We start from the raw sequence: 15907 nt of genomic DNA, 5'->3' as shown, positions 1-15907 counted from the left end.
ATGGTTTTCTCCTTTCTTAAATCAAGTGTGAGGCTTGGTATTGTGAGTGAATCCACGATTAGTGACATGAGTGAATCCGTTGCCCCTGGTTGAGTGATTCTTAGGTTCTATCCCCGTAGAGACGTGAGTGATTCCGTTCCCCCTGGTTGAGCGATTCCCAGGTTACAACCCCTTGTCTTTTCGAGACCCTTGGTCTTTTCTATGTCAAGAAAGTAGCCGAGATTTTCTTCTCAGGTGGGTTGTAAATGTAAGCTACACAACTTGTCAAAAAGCTCTTGATATTGTTTTCTACCTACGCAACTAGAATACGTACACAAACATGTTTGAACATAAATAAAAATGTGTTGATATATATTGACACTTCAAAAATTCATTGTGCACTTCAAACTTCTTGATTTTGTAAGAAAAATAGAATTGTGAAAAGTGCAAAATACAGTTTTTAGAGTAGCAATACTAACACCCAATAAAATAAAATAATATGACCATTTGAATTCGACAAGAGTGCATTTTTGCTCATCACCCTTAAGTGGTGGTAATGTTCATCACCCTATTTATTACTATTAGATGAGTTTGAATTTTGAGATTTGTGACTATCCATTTACGAATCTCGAAATTCAAACTCATCTAACGGTGACAAATAGGGTGATAAGCATTACCACCACTTGAGGGTGTGAGTTAAAATACACTCTTTCGACAAAAGACCCATGCCCAAATTCTATAGCATTGGGTGACGCCAATGGTGGTTTATAGATGTGGCAAATGGGGTGTGTTATCCACACACCCCTTGTTACTTCTCACTCATCCTTTGTTAATTTTTGTCATTTAATATTCTTCAATTCATTCAATTATATGACCGAAAATTGAGAGGGTTGTGTGGGAAATAGAAAGCGGTGTTTAGATAACACATCCCATAACAAATATCTATAGATATACCATTGGGAACCACACGTTGTTCTTGTGGGTTTGGTAGACTTACCAAAACGATGCCTTGTGATGAATAAACTCAACGATACGAAAGACTTTTACTAATAACACGAAATATACACTAATTAAAAAAAAAATGTAATAAGTTTTGTCCCTCAAAATACACACGAAAACCTACCAATATAATTATAAGATTACTACGATATCTTCGAGTGTTAGTGGGGAAAGTTACATAGTTCATAGCCACATTTCACATGGCCCATATGTCTTTTCAATATTTTGTTGTATCATAAATGCCGCAATACCTAGACCAGTAAACACTAAAGAAAGCCACCATTTAATTACAGTTGAGATTGATAAATAAAAAAAATAAAAAATTGGAGTTAAGAAAGCAAGTTGTCGGCTTCTTCTTCTTCGCAACCGTATCAGCCATTTCTTTAAAGTTATGATTGGTTTAGTATTGCTATGCTTTGAATAAAAACTATTTTTGTTATGCTATGAGAATAAGTAGCTATGAAATAAAGAACCATAGTGTTTGGTAAATTTTTTTGTAAAAGTGCTATTGGAAAAAAAATAATATTATAATATTTGATAAAATTTTATGTAGAACAGATGAGACAGTGTGAAATGACTAAAAAAAGTATAATACTAGATGTGCTATTAATTTAATTTTCTTAACAAATAAAAATGAATTACTAAATATACTTTATTTTTAAAAGGAAAATATTTATAAACTTTATCTTAAACATATAATCCAACTTTTAACAAAAATTATAATCCAACATTTATGCTGCTTCACGTTTTCAACTTTTTTTTCAAAGCTCATTTTTGCTGCTTACGTTTTAGCCTTTTTTCATCCAAAATTGTGAAAATAAGTTATTTTTAAGTATTTACCAAACACCTTTTTGAGCTCAACTTTTTTTTATATACACAATTTATAAAAACACCTCAGTACCAAACCCGTATTTAGACAATCTTAAATAAGAAAACCACAGAAAGTGTTACAGGTAAAACAGAAACTGTGCAAGACACTTTGGCATGAGAGAAAGTGATACAGGTCTCAAACCTACTACTAAAAACTCAATGGGCTGCAATGGAATAATTGATTACTAATTTACTAGTAGTTATTTATTTGGGAACTATTAGTAGCACTTCAAAAATCATATTCTACCGTCAAAATTTTTTATATTAGAAAAGAAAAATACACTTGTAAAAAGTGTATAATGAGATTTTTGGAGTGCCAATAACATTTTCCATTTATTTTCTCAAAATTTCACTTGGACTACAGCCCAAGGCTGCCGACACATAGGTCCTTCCCTACATAGGGTAATTTCCTGACCCTTCTCTATCGTCGGTCGGTTTTTTTTTGGCTAAATAAACAGCTTGTGTGGTTCCTTTGGAGACATCCGATAAAATTGAAACGAAACAAACAGCTTGTGTGGGTGGGGTGATATTCTTTCGTTCTATTCTTTTTTTCATAGTTTTTATTTGCTGACAATTAAGCACATGTGATTTATTTACCGCTAGAAAACCTTCTCCATTAATTTTGGAAAGCTCTGGTTTCATCCAGACCGTCAGTCCGCCTACGCGGAGGATTAAGATCCTGATCCCAGTTGGCTTCGGGTTGAATAGAAAAAAATATTTGATTTCAGATTTTTCACACCAAACCAATTCCCACCTTAACTCAACAAAATAAGCAAAGTGATTCTCCAGGAAACCAGTTAGAGCAATTTTTATATAGAAAGTAGTTATTTAATTTAGTACTACTTTCGTTTTATATATATCTTCTTATCTTGACGAATCCAATCCTGATAGAAAACTTTATAGTAACGGCTCAATGTTGTTTAGCATCCCAATTAATTTTCACTAACCCTGCAATAATCAGGATTAGCCATCCCCACCAACTCCTTCAGTCCTTTATGAACTCTCACACCTCCTTTATATACCCCACGCCTCCTAAACCCAATTCTTTTCATTCCTCTACCTTTTAGGTGTTTAAAGTGAGTTTCTGCAGCAGATAATAGTTTCTGATAGCTTGAAAGTACCCATCTTTCTCTTTCTTCTCACTTTTCTTTGTTTTCAATAACGTTCAAGATCAAGAAATTCATCGATCGGCATACACGTTGTTAATTTTGGCTAGTAGTATTATCATGGTAATTTAATTTCTTAAAATATAGGGTTGCTGCTTTAATCTTTGACTTTTATTTTCCGGCTTTGTTCTAAGATTGTTATTCGTTTTGAGTTTCAACAAATATTTTATAATTTTATTGTATCAACAATAATTGAGCTTCTATAATTAGTATTTCCATTGATTTTGAGGCTCTTTATTTTTTCTGGGCTAATATTTGTTTGTTCCTGGCAGATGCCGAGTGAAAACGAAGATCAGTCCGACAAAGAACCATTCATAGAAATAGACCCAACGGGCCGCTACGGCCGGTACAACGAGCTCCTAGGTTGCGGGGCTGTGAAAAAGGTGTACCGGGCTTTCGATCAAGAGAAGGGCATAGAGGTAGCATGGAACCAAGTGAAGCTACGTAACTTTACGAACGATCCTGCTATGATCGAGAGGCTCTACTCCGAGGTTCGGCTTCTGAGGTCGTTGACGAACAAGAACATCATCACTTTGTACAACGTGTGGCGGGACGCTGAGCATAGCACTCTCAATTTTATTACTGAGGTTTGTACAAGCGGGAATTTGAGGGAGTACAGGAAGAAGCATAAGCATGTTTCGATGAAGGCCTTGAAGAAGTGGTCAAAACAGATCTTGGAAGGGTTGGAGTATTTGCATACACATGAACCTTGTGTTATTCATAGAGATCTCAATTGCAGCAATGTCTTTATCAATGGGAATGTTGGCCAGGTATAATTATTATTCATTCTCTATTATTGATTATTTTTATAGAGCGGGTGGGGATCTGAGTTAAGTCATATATTGAGCCAGTCATTCCTTGAATTATTAGGGTTTTGTTAATAAGAAATAGTTTCGGTTTTGGGGGTTTTTCCATCTTATTCATGTGTTTTTCCAGATTTTATTTTTCGGATTTATATAAGAAATTGTTTCTATTTTTGGTTCTTTTTTATCAGATTTGTTTCTATGTAGTTTCTTAATTTTTTATAAAATTTTCTTTATGGTTTCAATAGGTGAAGATTGGTGATTTGGGATTGGCTGCTATAGTGGGGAAGAACCATTCAGCGCATTCAGTGTTAGGGACTCCAGAATTTATGGCACCAGAGCTGTATGAAGAAGATTACACTGAGATGGTGGACATTTACTCATTTGGTATGTGTGTGCTTGAGATGGTGACCTTGGAAATACCCTATAGTGAATGTGACAATGTTGCAAAAATATACAAGAAGGTATCCTCAGGAGTAAGACCCCAGGCCTTGAACAAAATCAAAGACCCGGAGGTGAGAGCGTTTGTTGACAAGTGCCTCGCCCAGCCTAGAGCGAGACCTTCTGCCACTGAACTTCTCAAGGACGCGTTCTTTAATGCAATTGAAGATGACGATAATGATCAAGACGTTTGACCATGAGCACTCTTAACTAGTTATGTCTTTATGTGTGTTTAGTTGACCACTAATGTGGATTAGTGCTTTGATTTTTATTTTTAGCTTTTGTTCAAGTTGTACACCGATTTGTAGGGATATATGGGGAGGGACCGGAAGGTGGGTTTTTAACTCTGAATTTGTTTCTTGTTTTTAGTTTGGGGGAGCTTTTGATTGAAGATCGTGGTGTTAATTTTGCACATTGGGCTTTCACATTATAAAGTCATTGTTGTAGACTGAAAAACTTGGAGTCTCTCCTTTTGTTGGTCGCTTGATTTATTCAAATATTGGGATGCTATATAACTACGAGGATTTCGGTCTTATAACTTGATTAGAATACTTGTATGTATTAAATATTTATGAAGATCCTGTAATATTGTTTTCCAAAATCTGTCTCTAAACTGTTCACACAATTTTATGTGCATATTATAAAAGATGATTTATTATTTGTAAACAAAAGTAAATAGATTTTTTTTCTTTTTTTTTTTCTTGTATAAAAAGGATAAGAATAATCTACAATAAAAATTCATTTAAATTATGTGGAGGTAAGTGAGTTGAATCCGAAACAAAGTGGATTGAAGAATAAGATCATATCCACAAGAGCAATCCTTTCACTTATAGTTCTAATAGATTTAGAAGACGTTTGCTTATAGTGTTGAATCAAATTAAAAACAAGCATAAATTAGATTTCAAGTTATATTAATTAATAAAAAAATGGGTTTAAGTCAACTGGTGGAATGAGCAATGGCCGGCATATTTGGTTTGATGAGCCAACCTGGAAAAGAGACGATTACCTTCACAAGCAAAAAATAGATTTGAAAAGGGTGTCTTGGCGTGAAGCAAAACACAATGATATTGAAAAGTGTGAGTGGGCAATTTGCCCCTTTTGCCGTTGTGGTCTTTGTTGTCACACACACTATGTTTTGTTGGGAAAGACATGGCTGTGGTTTGTGACTACGCTGGCAGAACCTTCCATTTCTTCCAACCCATGTAAAAGGATCTTTTAGTCTTGCATCAACAACTAATATGATTTGGGGCAATTCTAAAAAGAGATCAAAATTTTCTTTTCTTTAAGATTACTACTTGAGATATTAAATTGCTAAAAATTCAAACTATACTAGAAGCATTGGATTCCTGTTTGTTAACGGGCAGAAGCATGTGATTTTCATTTCACAAATTGTTAACGATTTGCCAACATTAGAGTGGTTTGGATTGTTTACTCTTAATCGCCATATTAGTTATGTGAAAAAATTGAAAGGTTGATCACCCTTTTGAAAATAACAATAAACTTTAAAATTAAAGGTGTATTTTGTAGTTAGCTTAGAAATATAACAAGAACACTATCCTATGATAATCCATTTATCTTGTCACCTTTCTTTATAAAAATAATGAACTGTTTACAAAAATAATTTTCCCTAAACCTTTTTTGGTCATTTAAAACCACTTCTCAAACAAGCCATAAATTATTATAAGATTTGGGATTTTTATTTCAACCAAAAAAAATCATTTTGCAATCTTCTTTTCTTTATGTATTTACTTTTTATTTGAAAGAAACGTTATGTAATTATAGTGTCACGTCCTCGTGATTATAACAAAGGACAATACTTGCACTAACCAATTGGCTGAAACCTTATGTCCACCTCTTTGACGTGAACCAATGCTACCTTGACATGTCTCTTCTTTGATAAAAAGACTAAAGAGAACTCGAGGTTAAATATCAAATTCTAGAGATTTTTAGTCGAAATACCGTATCTTGAGTTTAAATACCAATGAAGTCATATAATTAGTACTTCAATGACGTCATGTAGATATACCCGTTAGAGTGAATAATCCAGTATTTAGTTCCTCAATTGTAATTGAATAAAAAATAAAAAGAGAAGTGATGATGTTTTCACCTTTTCTTGACATGCATACTCTTGTTTATTAATGTTTATGAGTTGAATAAATCAACGAAGAATTAAGAGACACAAATAAACATGAATTTACATAAAAAAAAAGGGTGTGTTGAAACTATTTTCCTAACCAAAACTCATTTGAATGCAGACTGCTTAACTGACTTTATGCAAGTTATTTGAAACGCGCGCTTTTATGGCTGTTGTTTATCACATTAAAGATAATGGATTAAGAAAATTAATTATTCAAAACATTGGTTATCTCACACATTGGAGAAAATACTTATGACGAACTTTGTAGTATACGAAGGATATCCTCATCTGATGCACCAGTAATTGAGCCATGCACCTTGATATTGTAAGTTATATTCCTGCTTTGAGATACTTCAAGACTTTTGCGAAGAACGAGGGAGGAAGGGGGGGGGGGGGTGGAATTTGAGAAATGGGAACGTAGTTTATCACAGTTCATTCACTTTGTGATGAGTCAATCAAAGAAGTAGAGCCAACAAAAATGCCGAGCAGGAGAGCTTTCAATCTGTTTCTGAAGGGACTGATATGCATTGGGGTGTTTTCTTGCTCAATCGCAGTATGTATGGGAGTCGAATCATCAGAGTTTGAAGCTTTGCTGCAATTCGTTAGAGCTGTTGATCCTCAAGATGTGCTAAAAGTTGGCCAGAATGCACCTATGCGGCAAAATCCCTACATGCATAAATGGAAGGGTGTGACATGCAGCTCTCACTCTACTTCGATAACAGAAATCAGGCTTGAAAATCTGAATCTTAGTGGCATACTTGATGCAGATTCACTATGTAAGCTCCCAAATCTTCGAGTTGTTAATTTAGCAAGAAACCAAATTGGGGGAACTATTTCTAAATCAATATTGCATTGCACAAGGCTAACCTATTTGAATCTAAGCAGCAATATTCTGAGTGGGAGGATACCTAAGGCTCTGACTAAACTGAAATATTTGAGGAGATTGGACCTCTCTAACAATCATTTTACTAGCACTGCCTCACGCTTTGAACAGGGATTTCAGCCGGTTCATACATACGTAAAGAAATCGAGGAGATTACAAAGACATGGTGCCCAGAAGCAGGAAAAGGTAGTAGATTCAATGGCCATAGTGACAGAGTCCGAGAGCCTGAATGGTGGCAGTGACAGTGTTCCACATCCCTCTACACCGTGGTACAAGAGATACAAATTCATGGTACCATTAGTTGTGGGGCTTGGCTTCTTTCTCTTATTCATGTACTTTGTAGGAAGGCAGGCTGCTAAGTTAGCTGAAGACAGGGAGATTCTGAAGTCGCTTCGAAACTCTCCGCTGAAAATGCCTCCTCCTAATGTTCAAGAGGGAGAGAAGCCACTAGAGAACCGTTCGGAGCTCGTGTTCTTTGTTGAAGAACATGAGAGTTTTAAATTGGAGGACCTCCTTGAAGCCACAGCAGATTTGAGAAATCAGTCCTTTAGCAGCAGCGGCCTTTATAAGGTAATACTGAAAAACAATGCCCTATATGCAGTCAAAAGGTTGAAGAAACTGCAAGTACCCTTTGAGGAGTTTGGCCAAACAATGAGGCAGATAGGGATTATAAAGCATCCCAACATTCTACCACTTTTTGGTTACAATTCCACTAATGAAGAAAAAGTTTTGATCTACAAGTTTCAAAGCAATGGAAGTCTGCTAAACCTGCTTGAGAGTACGTTCACATCAAACTATTCTAATCTTAGTTGTGGGGCAGGATTCGAACTCAGGTGCAAGGGGGCAAAACACACTGCCCTTATCTGCATATTCCTTATACACTTTCAATAGAATTTACAAATGCCCTTAACTGATTCAGGCATTTTGATTATCTATTTCTTTGATTATGTGCAGGTTACACAGAAGGTAAGAGGGATTTTCCATGGAGGCTTCGGCTCTCCATAGCATGCGGCATTTCAAGGGGGCTAGACTTCATATATCAAGGGTCTAATGACTGTATCCCTCATGGGAATCTCAAGCTTTCAAATATCCTCTTGGATGACAATGATGAACCACTGATTAGCGAGTATGGGCTTTCAAGTTTCTTCGACCCCAAGAAAGGGTGTCTCATTTCCTCCAATGGTTACACAGCCCCAGAAAAAATGTTGTCGGAGATGGGAGATGTTTATAGCTTCGGTGTGATTCTTCTGGAGTTACTAACAGGCAAAACTGTAGAAGGAACTGGGATAGACCTTCCTAAGTGGGTGACTGCCATGGTTAAGGAGGAGTGGACGGGGGAGGTCTTTGACAAGGAGGTTGCTAAAGCTGCAAAAGAATGGGCCTTTCCTCTACTCAACATTGCCCTCAAGTGTGTATCAGCTTCACCTACAAACAGGCCAACTGTTGAAGAAGTTTACGAAAAGATTGAAGAGGTTATACATGACACCCCGAATTCACCGGATTCTACTACTGAGTGTGGTGGCTACCAAGACAACTACTGTATGCTTCACTCCATCATACCTGAGACCTGGGATACTCCTGGATCAAACTATTAAATTATTAACCGAGGGTTCTATACGTGTGTAGTTTCGTGTACTTTTGTACCGGATTTTAGATCGACAAGCTTTTTATCTACATTCAACATAAAGAACTAGCCCCGTTAATGATAGAAGATCTGTGTATTTTCTGTTGTTAGATAAAAGAAGGCAGCAGTGGATGTATTATTACTTATTAGGTAGAGTGAGTACAATAAACTTATGATATATATCATGTCGGGCTGTGTTTCATGATCAGGCATCTCTTCTTGTCTTAGTAATTACTTAGCTTTCAATCCTAGTCATATCCATATATATATATATATATATACACATATATATTTTATATATATATATATATATATATATCACAAATGTCAGAGACTAGTAGCCGTGTATGATTTCGAGAAACAGTTTAATTAGATAACCATTTATAGGAAAAAGAAGAAAATAATGCTTTCAATTCGACTAACAAGGTTTATATCATCATTGTTATTATTAGTTACCTATGAATTCTGTAAATTAAGGCGTAGTTTGTTAGAGAGGATAGGTTCATTGTATTGAAGCCATTTTGAAAGAAAAATTGGATGAAATTTTTTTTATATTTTGTCCAAGTTATATGCTACTAAAGAAAAAGATAACTTTACGAATCCCTCTGAAAATGGTAAGTAGAACACAAGTGGCTCAGCTATCAATTCGCGGCCTTCGCATAACACTATATTAGGAGTCCCGTCCCATATACTCCAAACTACACATACCATGAGAAACTTCAAATTGGAGCAAGATTTTATGAACTAGAGTGATGCTATTGGAAAGTATCCAAATAATCTCACCCACTCTTAACAAGAAATTCATAGGTACAAATGCTATGCCATAGTCCACATACTTTTTATTGTCAAACAATAGTATATTTTTATTAAATTCGAATTTAGATGTTTATATTCTTGGCTAGAACGTTAAATAATCATTTTGGAAAAGTCATACTCGATCCTCTATTTTCAGTTACAAATGAAGTTACCCAGTGACCTGTTCCGTTACATCGGTGAGAAGCGTATGAAAACTCTATTAATTTGTTTTATTACACACTTAAATACTAAATTACAGGAAGAGTTTGAATCTGAAACGCAGTAGGTTAAACAGGAAAGCGCTATCCACGTAATCCACCACTTGCCATACGAAACTCTATTAACTCCATCTGTTTTGCAAGGTGCAGAAGAATGTCATATGGCATATGTTTGAAAGTATTTTTAATAACTAAAAAAGCTATCAGATCACCAAATGCACTTTTGATAGTGTTTGGAAAAAAAAAAAAGAAAAAAAAAAGAGTGCTTCTTAGTTGAAAAAAAAAACACTTAAGTCCAACTAAAAGTGTTTTTGCACATAAATTTTGTGTACATTTGTTTTTATATATTTGCTTCTGCATTTCTCTCATCATCCATCAACTTTTCTAATACTATATCCCTAGTTCTCACATGCATTGCCCCACCATATCTAGCAAAAAAATTAAAAACAAATTGTTATCAAGGGACCTCAATTTTTTGGTTTATTTAATTAACGTAACTGATCAAATCATAAAAATGAAAACCTAACCTCTTCCACGATTTATTGCATGTACTGAGAGGGAAGTGCAAGAAGCCAGGAGCGAAGTCCCAATTTCACTTAATGTGATACAGAAGGCTGAAGGCAGGTCGAATCATCGGGTGAGATTTCCTCATCCATGATCTTGACTAACAAGCCATTATGGTTGGGGCGTTTCTTTACTTTCTAGGTTGTATTTGGTCACTTATTAGCATTGCCAGGTCGAGTTTAATATGTCAACATTGGAAAGACAGCCATTATATAGAGTAAGAGTTAGTTGATTTTTTTCTTTTTAATTTTAAAGAATTTTTGTGTGTGTTTAGGACTAATCCATTTGAGTAATTGTAAAAAGGGGTGTAACTACCATAAAACTCAATTAAAGTTTGGATGTAATGAGAAGTTTTTTGGGTGTAAATCGAATTCTTGTGTTTTTAATTTTCTGTTGTAGAAGGGTTGAAGTTTAAGAGATGGTTGGAGTTGGGAGAAAATAGGTACAGAGAGAAATATGGACCACATCATAATTTCTCATTTAGTGACCGCAAATTAAGGTGTTGTATGTATTGGTCACAGATTATCAACTTATGTTCTGTTCAGTACTCAAACTTTGTAAGTAGTGGATTATTATAGTGGATAAGGTTTTTCTATTTTAAATATAGGATATTTTTCTTTGTACTCATAACACATAAAGGTATATTACGTGTCATAATATAAATGGACGACATGATTGATATGTCTCATTTTGTTGATATATTTTCTAGTATCCTTCTACTTATATTACAACACATGATGTACCCCCCCCCCTTTATATTTCGTGTACGCTACAAAATCTCTCCTCTTTATTCTAATGCAATGTGAGTGCAAATCATTTTCTCTTCCCATAATTTACATGAATTTAGTATAGATTATCTTATGTTTGTTTAAAAAAAAAAAAAAAAAAAAAAAAAAGAGAATAAAAAAACAAGTGCCCAAACTTTGAAGGATCTTGTAACTCATGATATCCAATGTAGTATGTACAGCTAGATTTTGTCTTCTATTTTGTGTAATTAGATTTTATTTTCTCTAAAAGCACATTTCATAACATGCTTTGCTCGGAGGCTCAGGCTTCCAGCTTGGATTAGGCATGAGGCCATTAATTTTTAAAGTTAAACTGTTGGCCCACTATGATGCCAATACCAATATGTCCTGCACTGCGTACCTTTCATGTGATATCAGTTTCCTTTTCTTGCCTTTATTTTTGTTTCGGAAAAATTAGGATTCAGTCCCTAGTTACCAATGTTCATAAATTGAAATCTTATTGGTTTTTAGTTTTTTATCGAAGTTTTTTGACTTTGTACACCTCAGCATTTTACTATTAAAATACTTTCATGTCATCTTTTTATTTTTTATACAAATTTTAATTTATAATTTCTACCACATTATCACATTTGTAATTGAAAATCTCAAAATTCTCTCACTCAAATTTATGTTTATCTTCAAATTCAACATTGTTATATTGAATATGTACCTTCAAATTTAAATTTTGCTTAAAAAAATTTCAAACTTACTTTTTCTCCATGGCCATCATATTGCAAAAATCATAACAAATGACCATTATATTGCTGTGAACACAATTTTAATTTCATTGGATACATTCTCTTCTCTTGTTCTTAATCCATGTACCCAACGTTTAATCTATACTACCATTGTAACTTTTCCTTCTAAATTATTTTGTACCCATATATGTATAACTTTTTCCTATAAGATTTATATACTATGTACCCTTAAGTAAATTGGTCATATGGTTTGCTTCCATTTTTCTATCCTTTAATCATTTTTTACATTAAGAATTTATATGTGCACATTTTTATTTATTTATTTATTTATTTTTATTGTTGTTGTCACATGTGGGTTTTAATTTTGAAATTGTATATGAGTACATTCTTGTGAATTACTATAATTGTACATGGGTACATTCTTAAGGGAACATTTATCTTTTATCATGACATTCAATAAAAAAAAAAAATTATTTTCATAACTTATTCTCCACATTTTAATCACCAATTTTTAATTGGTTTAAGGTTTTCTAAGGGTGGAGTTTGTAATCCCATAAACGTTAAATTTCAAATCTTATGAGACCTTATATTCCATAAATGTGGTAATTTATTTTATTTAATTGTTTTAAATGTTCGTACAAAAAATTGCTTTAAAGGATGTCTATATTACAATATTTAATATAATGTTTAATTTAAAATATAAAATAGTTGACATGGAAATTGATTAATGCTAATATGTTGATGTGTATAAAGTCAAAGGACTTTGATTAAAATCTAAAAACTAATAGGGTTTCAAGCAATGTACACTAGGAGAAGTTATCGTATATAGCCAAAATTTAACATGCAAATTCAAAAATGTCAGTTTTTATAAAATATTTCAAATATAGCCAAAATGCCACTTGAATAGACCCAATTGCCCTTAAATTTTACACCTAGTTACGTCAAAATCCTTTCAAATCTTGTGTCATTGTTAATGAGGTTTTGGGAGCGGTAAACTGGACACGTATGAATGTATATTAGTTACAGCCATGGTTGAACAAGGAAGACACCATGGATGTACGTCAGCTGCACCATTGCAAAGATGGAAACACATTCTACTTGTCTATCCTAAGTATAAAATTCAAAGAACTCTACCACAAGTATAAAGTTCAAAGAATAAATTAGATTAGTAGAACAGATGAGAGCCATGGAAACGGCCATTAAATCAAAAGGATCCAAACGTGTTATAATTGGTGGACTGGGCATGCCTTTCATGCTCAATATCCATCGCTTAATTAAATAGCTAATCTAATTTTAGTGATCCAACAAATGTGCAGAATGCCATGAGAACGTTAATGGCAATTTCCATGAAAGTTTCCGCAAAATACCAATTGAATCTTACACAAAAAGATACATAAATTGTATTTTTGTGTAATTTTTTTCATGGTCTTGGTTCTAAGTTTGTCAATTATGAAATGAACTTGAGAATATAATGGGCTCAATTCCATCTGAACAAATACCCCATCCTTTTTCTATATTTTTGAATTACAATATAGAACCCTAAATTGAAAATGAACAAAAAAGAACGAACAGAAAAAGCACCTCTTTCGTGTGTGGTTATGTAATTAGGAGAGTATTTTGGTATATTAATGTGAGGTTTTGGGTAAATTTGAAAGTTTTTATAAAAATTGACATTTATGAATTTAAAAGCTAAATTTTAGCTATAAACGATAAATTCTCGTACCCTAATGACTAGGGACCGCATCTAAAGTGGTGAACTAGAATTTACGTCACCAAGGGCAAACAACCCAAACTTACGAAGAAAGTCCAAGCAGAGGATTAACAAGGAGAATTACATGCATGGCTCCAAGAAAACACGAGTCTAAAGGGGTTGCTACTAAGAAAGCTGTTGCAGCATGAGCAACGTCACCCCACAAATACGCTACAACCTTGGGTTTGCTAGAGGACAGGGCAAGCCATTGATCCTTGTTGAGAATAAGATGGTGGTCTGTCGACCCAAGTAGAATAGCTCATCTCTGCACTTGTCTGCAATGCCAAAGAGTCCGCCACCTTGTTGGCTGATTGAGGAACCTAAGGCACTTCACACTTGGAAGGAATCCCCAACCTCCAAAATTATCCTTAGTGTAGGAAAAGCCTCTCATCTGCTATCCTCATTAGAGTTGTGCAATGCGAGAATAGTTTCCTTAGAATCCGATTCTACAATTTCACCGAAGCCATGTTATTTTGCAACAAGAATGCTTTCAAGCTCCCAGCCTTTAGGTCTTCACGTTTCAAAAAAAATAATAATCCAACAAAGTGAACCAATTATAAATAAGGTTTTTTAGATATAGATCCTTGCAACTCTAATTTCTTGGATAAAAATCCACCTAAATCTAAACATCAAAATAAAATCCAAATTTGAAAAAGACTGCCAAATAGAAATGTAATTGACCTATTATTACAAAATATTTACAACTTGTGCCACAATATTCAATTCAAATCAATAAATCTTATTACTTACCTTAATTATAATGAACAAATAATAATTGCACATACTATTACCCCTAACATATATAAATATATATATATATATACACATAAATACATTCAAAAGTACATCATACTACTAAAAGTTCAATATACATATAATTTACCTATATGTATATAGTACTACTGTACGTTCAAATATATATATGTGCAGTACTAACGTATATGTTAAAAAATTATTATATGTAATTAGTTTACCTATTTGTAAATTTATGATCATCAAATAATATATTTTGTAGGTAAATTAATAATATTTTGTAGTATTAAATAAAATAATATTGCTTTATTATGTAGGTAAATTATTTTGCATGTATTTTGCATATATTGGGTTTGTTTATTATGTAGGTAAATTATTTTTCATGTATTTTACATAGATAGGGTAAATTATTTTGAGCAATCTAACATTTTAAAATTTTAATAGTAGGTGCCCTATTTGAATCAAATAACATTTTTTTTAGGCAAATTATTTTGCATGAAGTTTTACATATATTAGTCTTATATATATATATGTATGTATGTGTGTGTGTGAAATAATTTACCTACATTAATATGTAAAATATAATTTTAGTGACTTAAATAAGCATGTCAATATATTAGACATTTTTATTGTTATTATATATTAGGCAATGAATTTATAACAAATGCTTCTTTTTTTTTTTGTAAAATTATTAATTCTCCCTTATAATTCTCATGGCATTAATTGTGTACATCAAACATTCAAATAGGGGTATTTTAGGCATTCAAAAAATTTTAAATGTGTTAAGTCAAACATAATTAATAATTTGCTGATGTGGAATCTAGTAAATGGGTTTTATTTGAGTAAAAAACTTATGTCGGGTTTTATGTGGAAAAAATTAAATTTTAGGGGCTAAAGTTATATAGAAGCAAGCATGAGGAATAGAAGTGGTGTTGAAGCGAAGGGAGTTACTAGAGAAACAGAAGAGGCGTGTGATTAAAAAGTGGAGAGCCTCATGGTGGTGGGAACAACAAATCAGGAGGAGAAGGAAGAGATTCGGGTGCTTCTTTGCTTACCCAAATTAATTTTGGTGTATGCTTACCATACACCTTATCAACTGTCATGTGTCCTTTCTTCTAACCCTAGTTACTTGTTAATTAAATATATCATTCCCAATTTTTACAAGAAACTGATATTAGCATTCCAAAAATCTCATTCTACACTCCTCATAAGTGTAATTTTCTTTTTAATTATGGAAAGTTTGGAGTGCAAAATGAGATTTTTAGAGTGCGAATAACAATTTCTTTTTAAAACTAATTTTAAACATTGTGACTTAGTATTACTGTATAGTGATATTCCTCTTCACTTGTAAGTGACATGTCTTAGGTTCAATTTTTGCTGAAGACGAATTTGAACCATATTATTGCTAGTAAACACCCTTCCCCTTAGTGTAGATAATCTAA

The 15907-nt window shown here is 33.4% G+C and overlaps 2 protein-coding genes across 2 annotated transcripts; both read left to right on the top strand.

Moving 5' to 3' along the window:
• Positions 1-2550: 2550 nt before the first annotated feature.
• On the top strand, positions 2551-4796 carry LOC137716108 (putative serine/threonine-protein kinase WNK11). Its single transcript, XM_068455503.2, has 3 exons — positions 2551-3077; positions 3287-3784; positions 4066-4796. The coding sequence occupies exons 1-3, from the start codon at positions 3075-3077 to the stop codon at positions 4450-4452; spliced, it is 888 nt and encodes a 295-aa protein (XP_068311604.1). The 5' UTR covers positions 2551-3074; the 3' UTR covers positions 4453-4796.
• Positions 4797-6873: 2077 nt separating this feature from the next.
• LOC137714474 (putative leucine-rich repeat receptor-like protein kinase At1g68400) lies at positions 6874-8873 on the top strand. Its single transcript, XM_088690232.1, has 2 exons — positions 6874-8056; positions 8233-8873. Exons 1-2 carry the CDS (start codon positions 6874-6876, stop codon positions 8871-8873), a joined length of 1824 nt encoding a protein of 607 aa, XP_088546358.1.
• Positions 8874-15907: the final 7034 nt, after the last annotated feature.

The sequence above is a fragment of the Pyrus communis genome, chromosome 3, assembly GCF_041283825.1.
Source record: "Pyrus communis isolate YQ-2024b chromosome 3, ASM4128382v1, whole genome shotgun sequence".
Classification (NCBI taxonomy): Eukaryota; Viridiplantae; Streptophyta; class Magnoliopsida; order Rosales; family Rosaceae; genus Pyrus; species Pyrus communis.
Note: the sequence above shows the minus strand (reverse complement) of the source record. Positions and strands in the feature narration are given on the sequence as shown.

Excerpts from the sequence above, each read along its gene's own strand:
- LOC137716108 (XM_068455503.2), top strand. Across the intron at positions 3,785-4,065 it reads TCAATGGGAATGTTGGCCAG|GTGAAGATTGGTGATTTGGG; the intron begins GTATAATTATTA and ends TGGTTTCAATAG.
- LOC137714474 (XM_088690232.1), top strand. The coding sequence starts at position 6,874 with ATGCCGAGCAGGAGAGCTTTCAATCTGTTTCTGAAGGGACTGATATGC. Across the intron at positions 8,057-8,232 it reads TCTGCTAAACCTGCTTGAGA|GTTACACAGAAGGTAAGAGG; the intron begins GTACGTTCACAT and ends GATTATGTGCAG.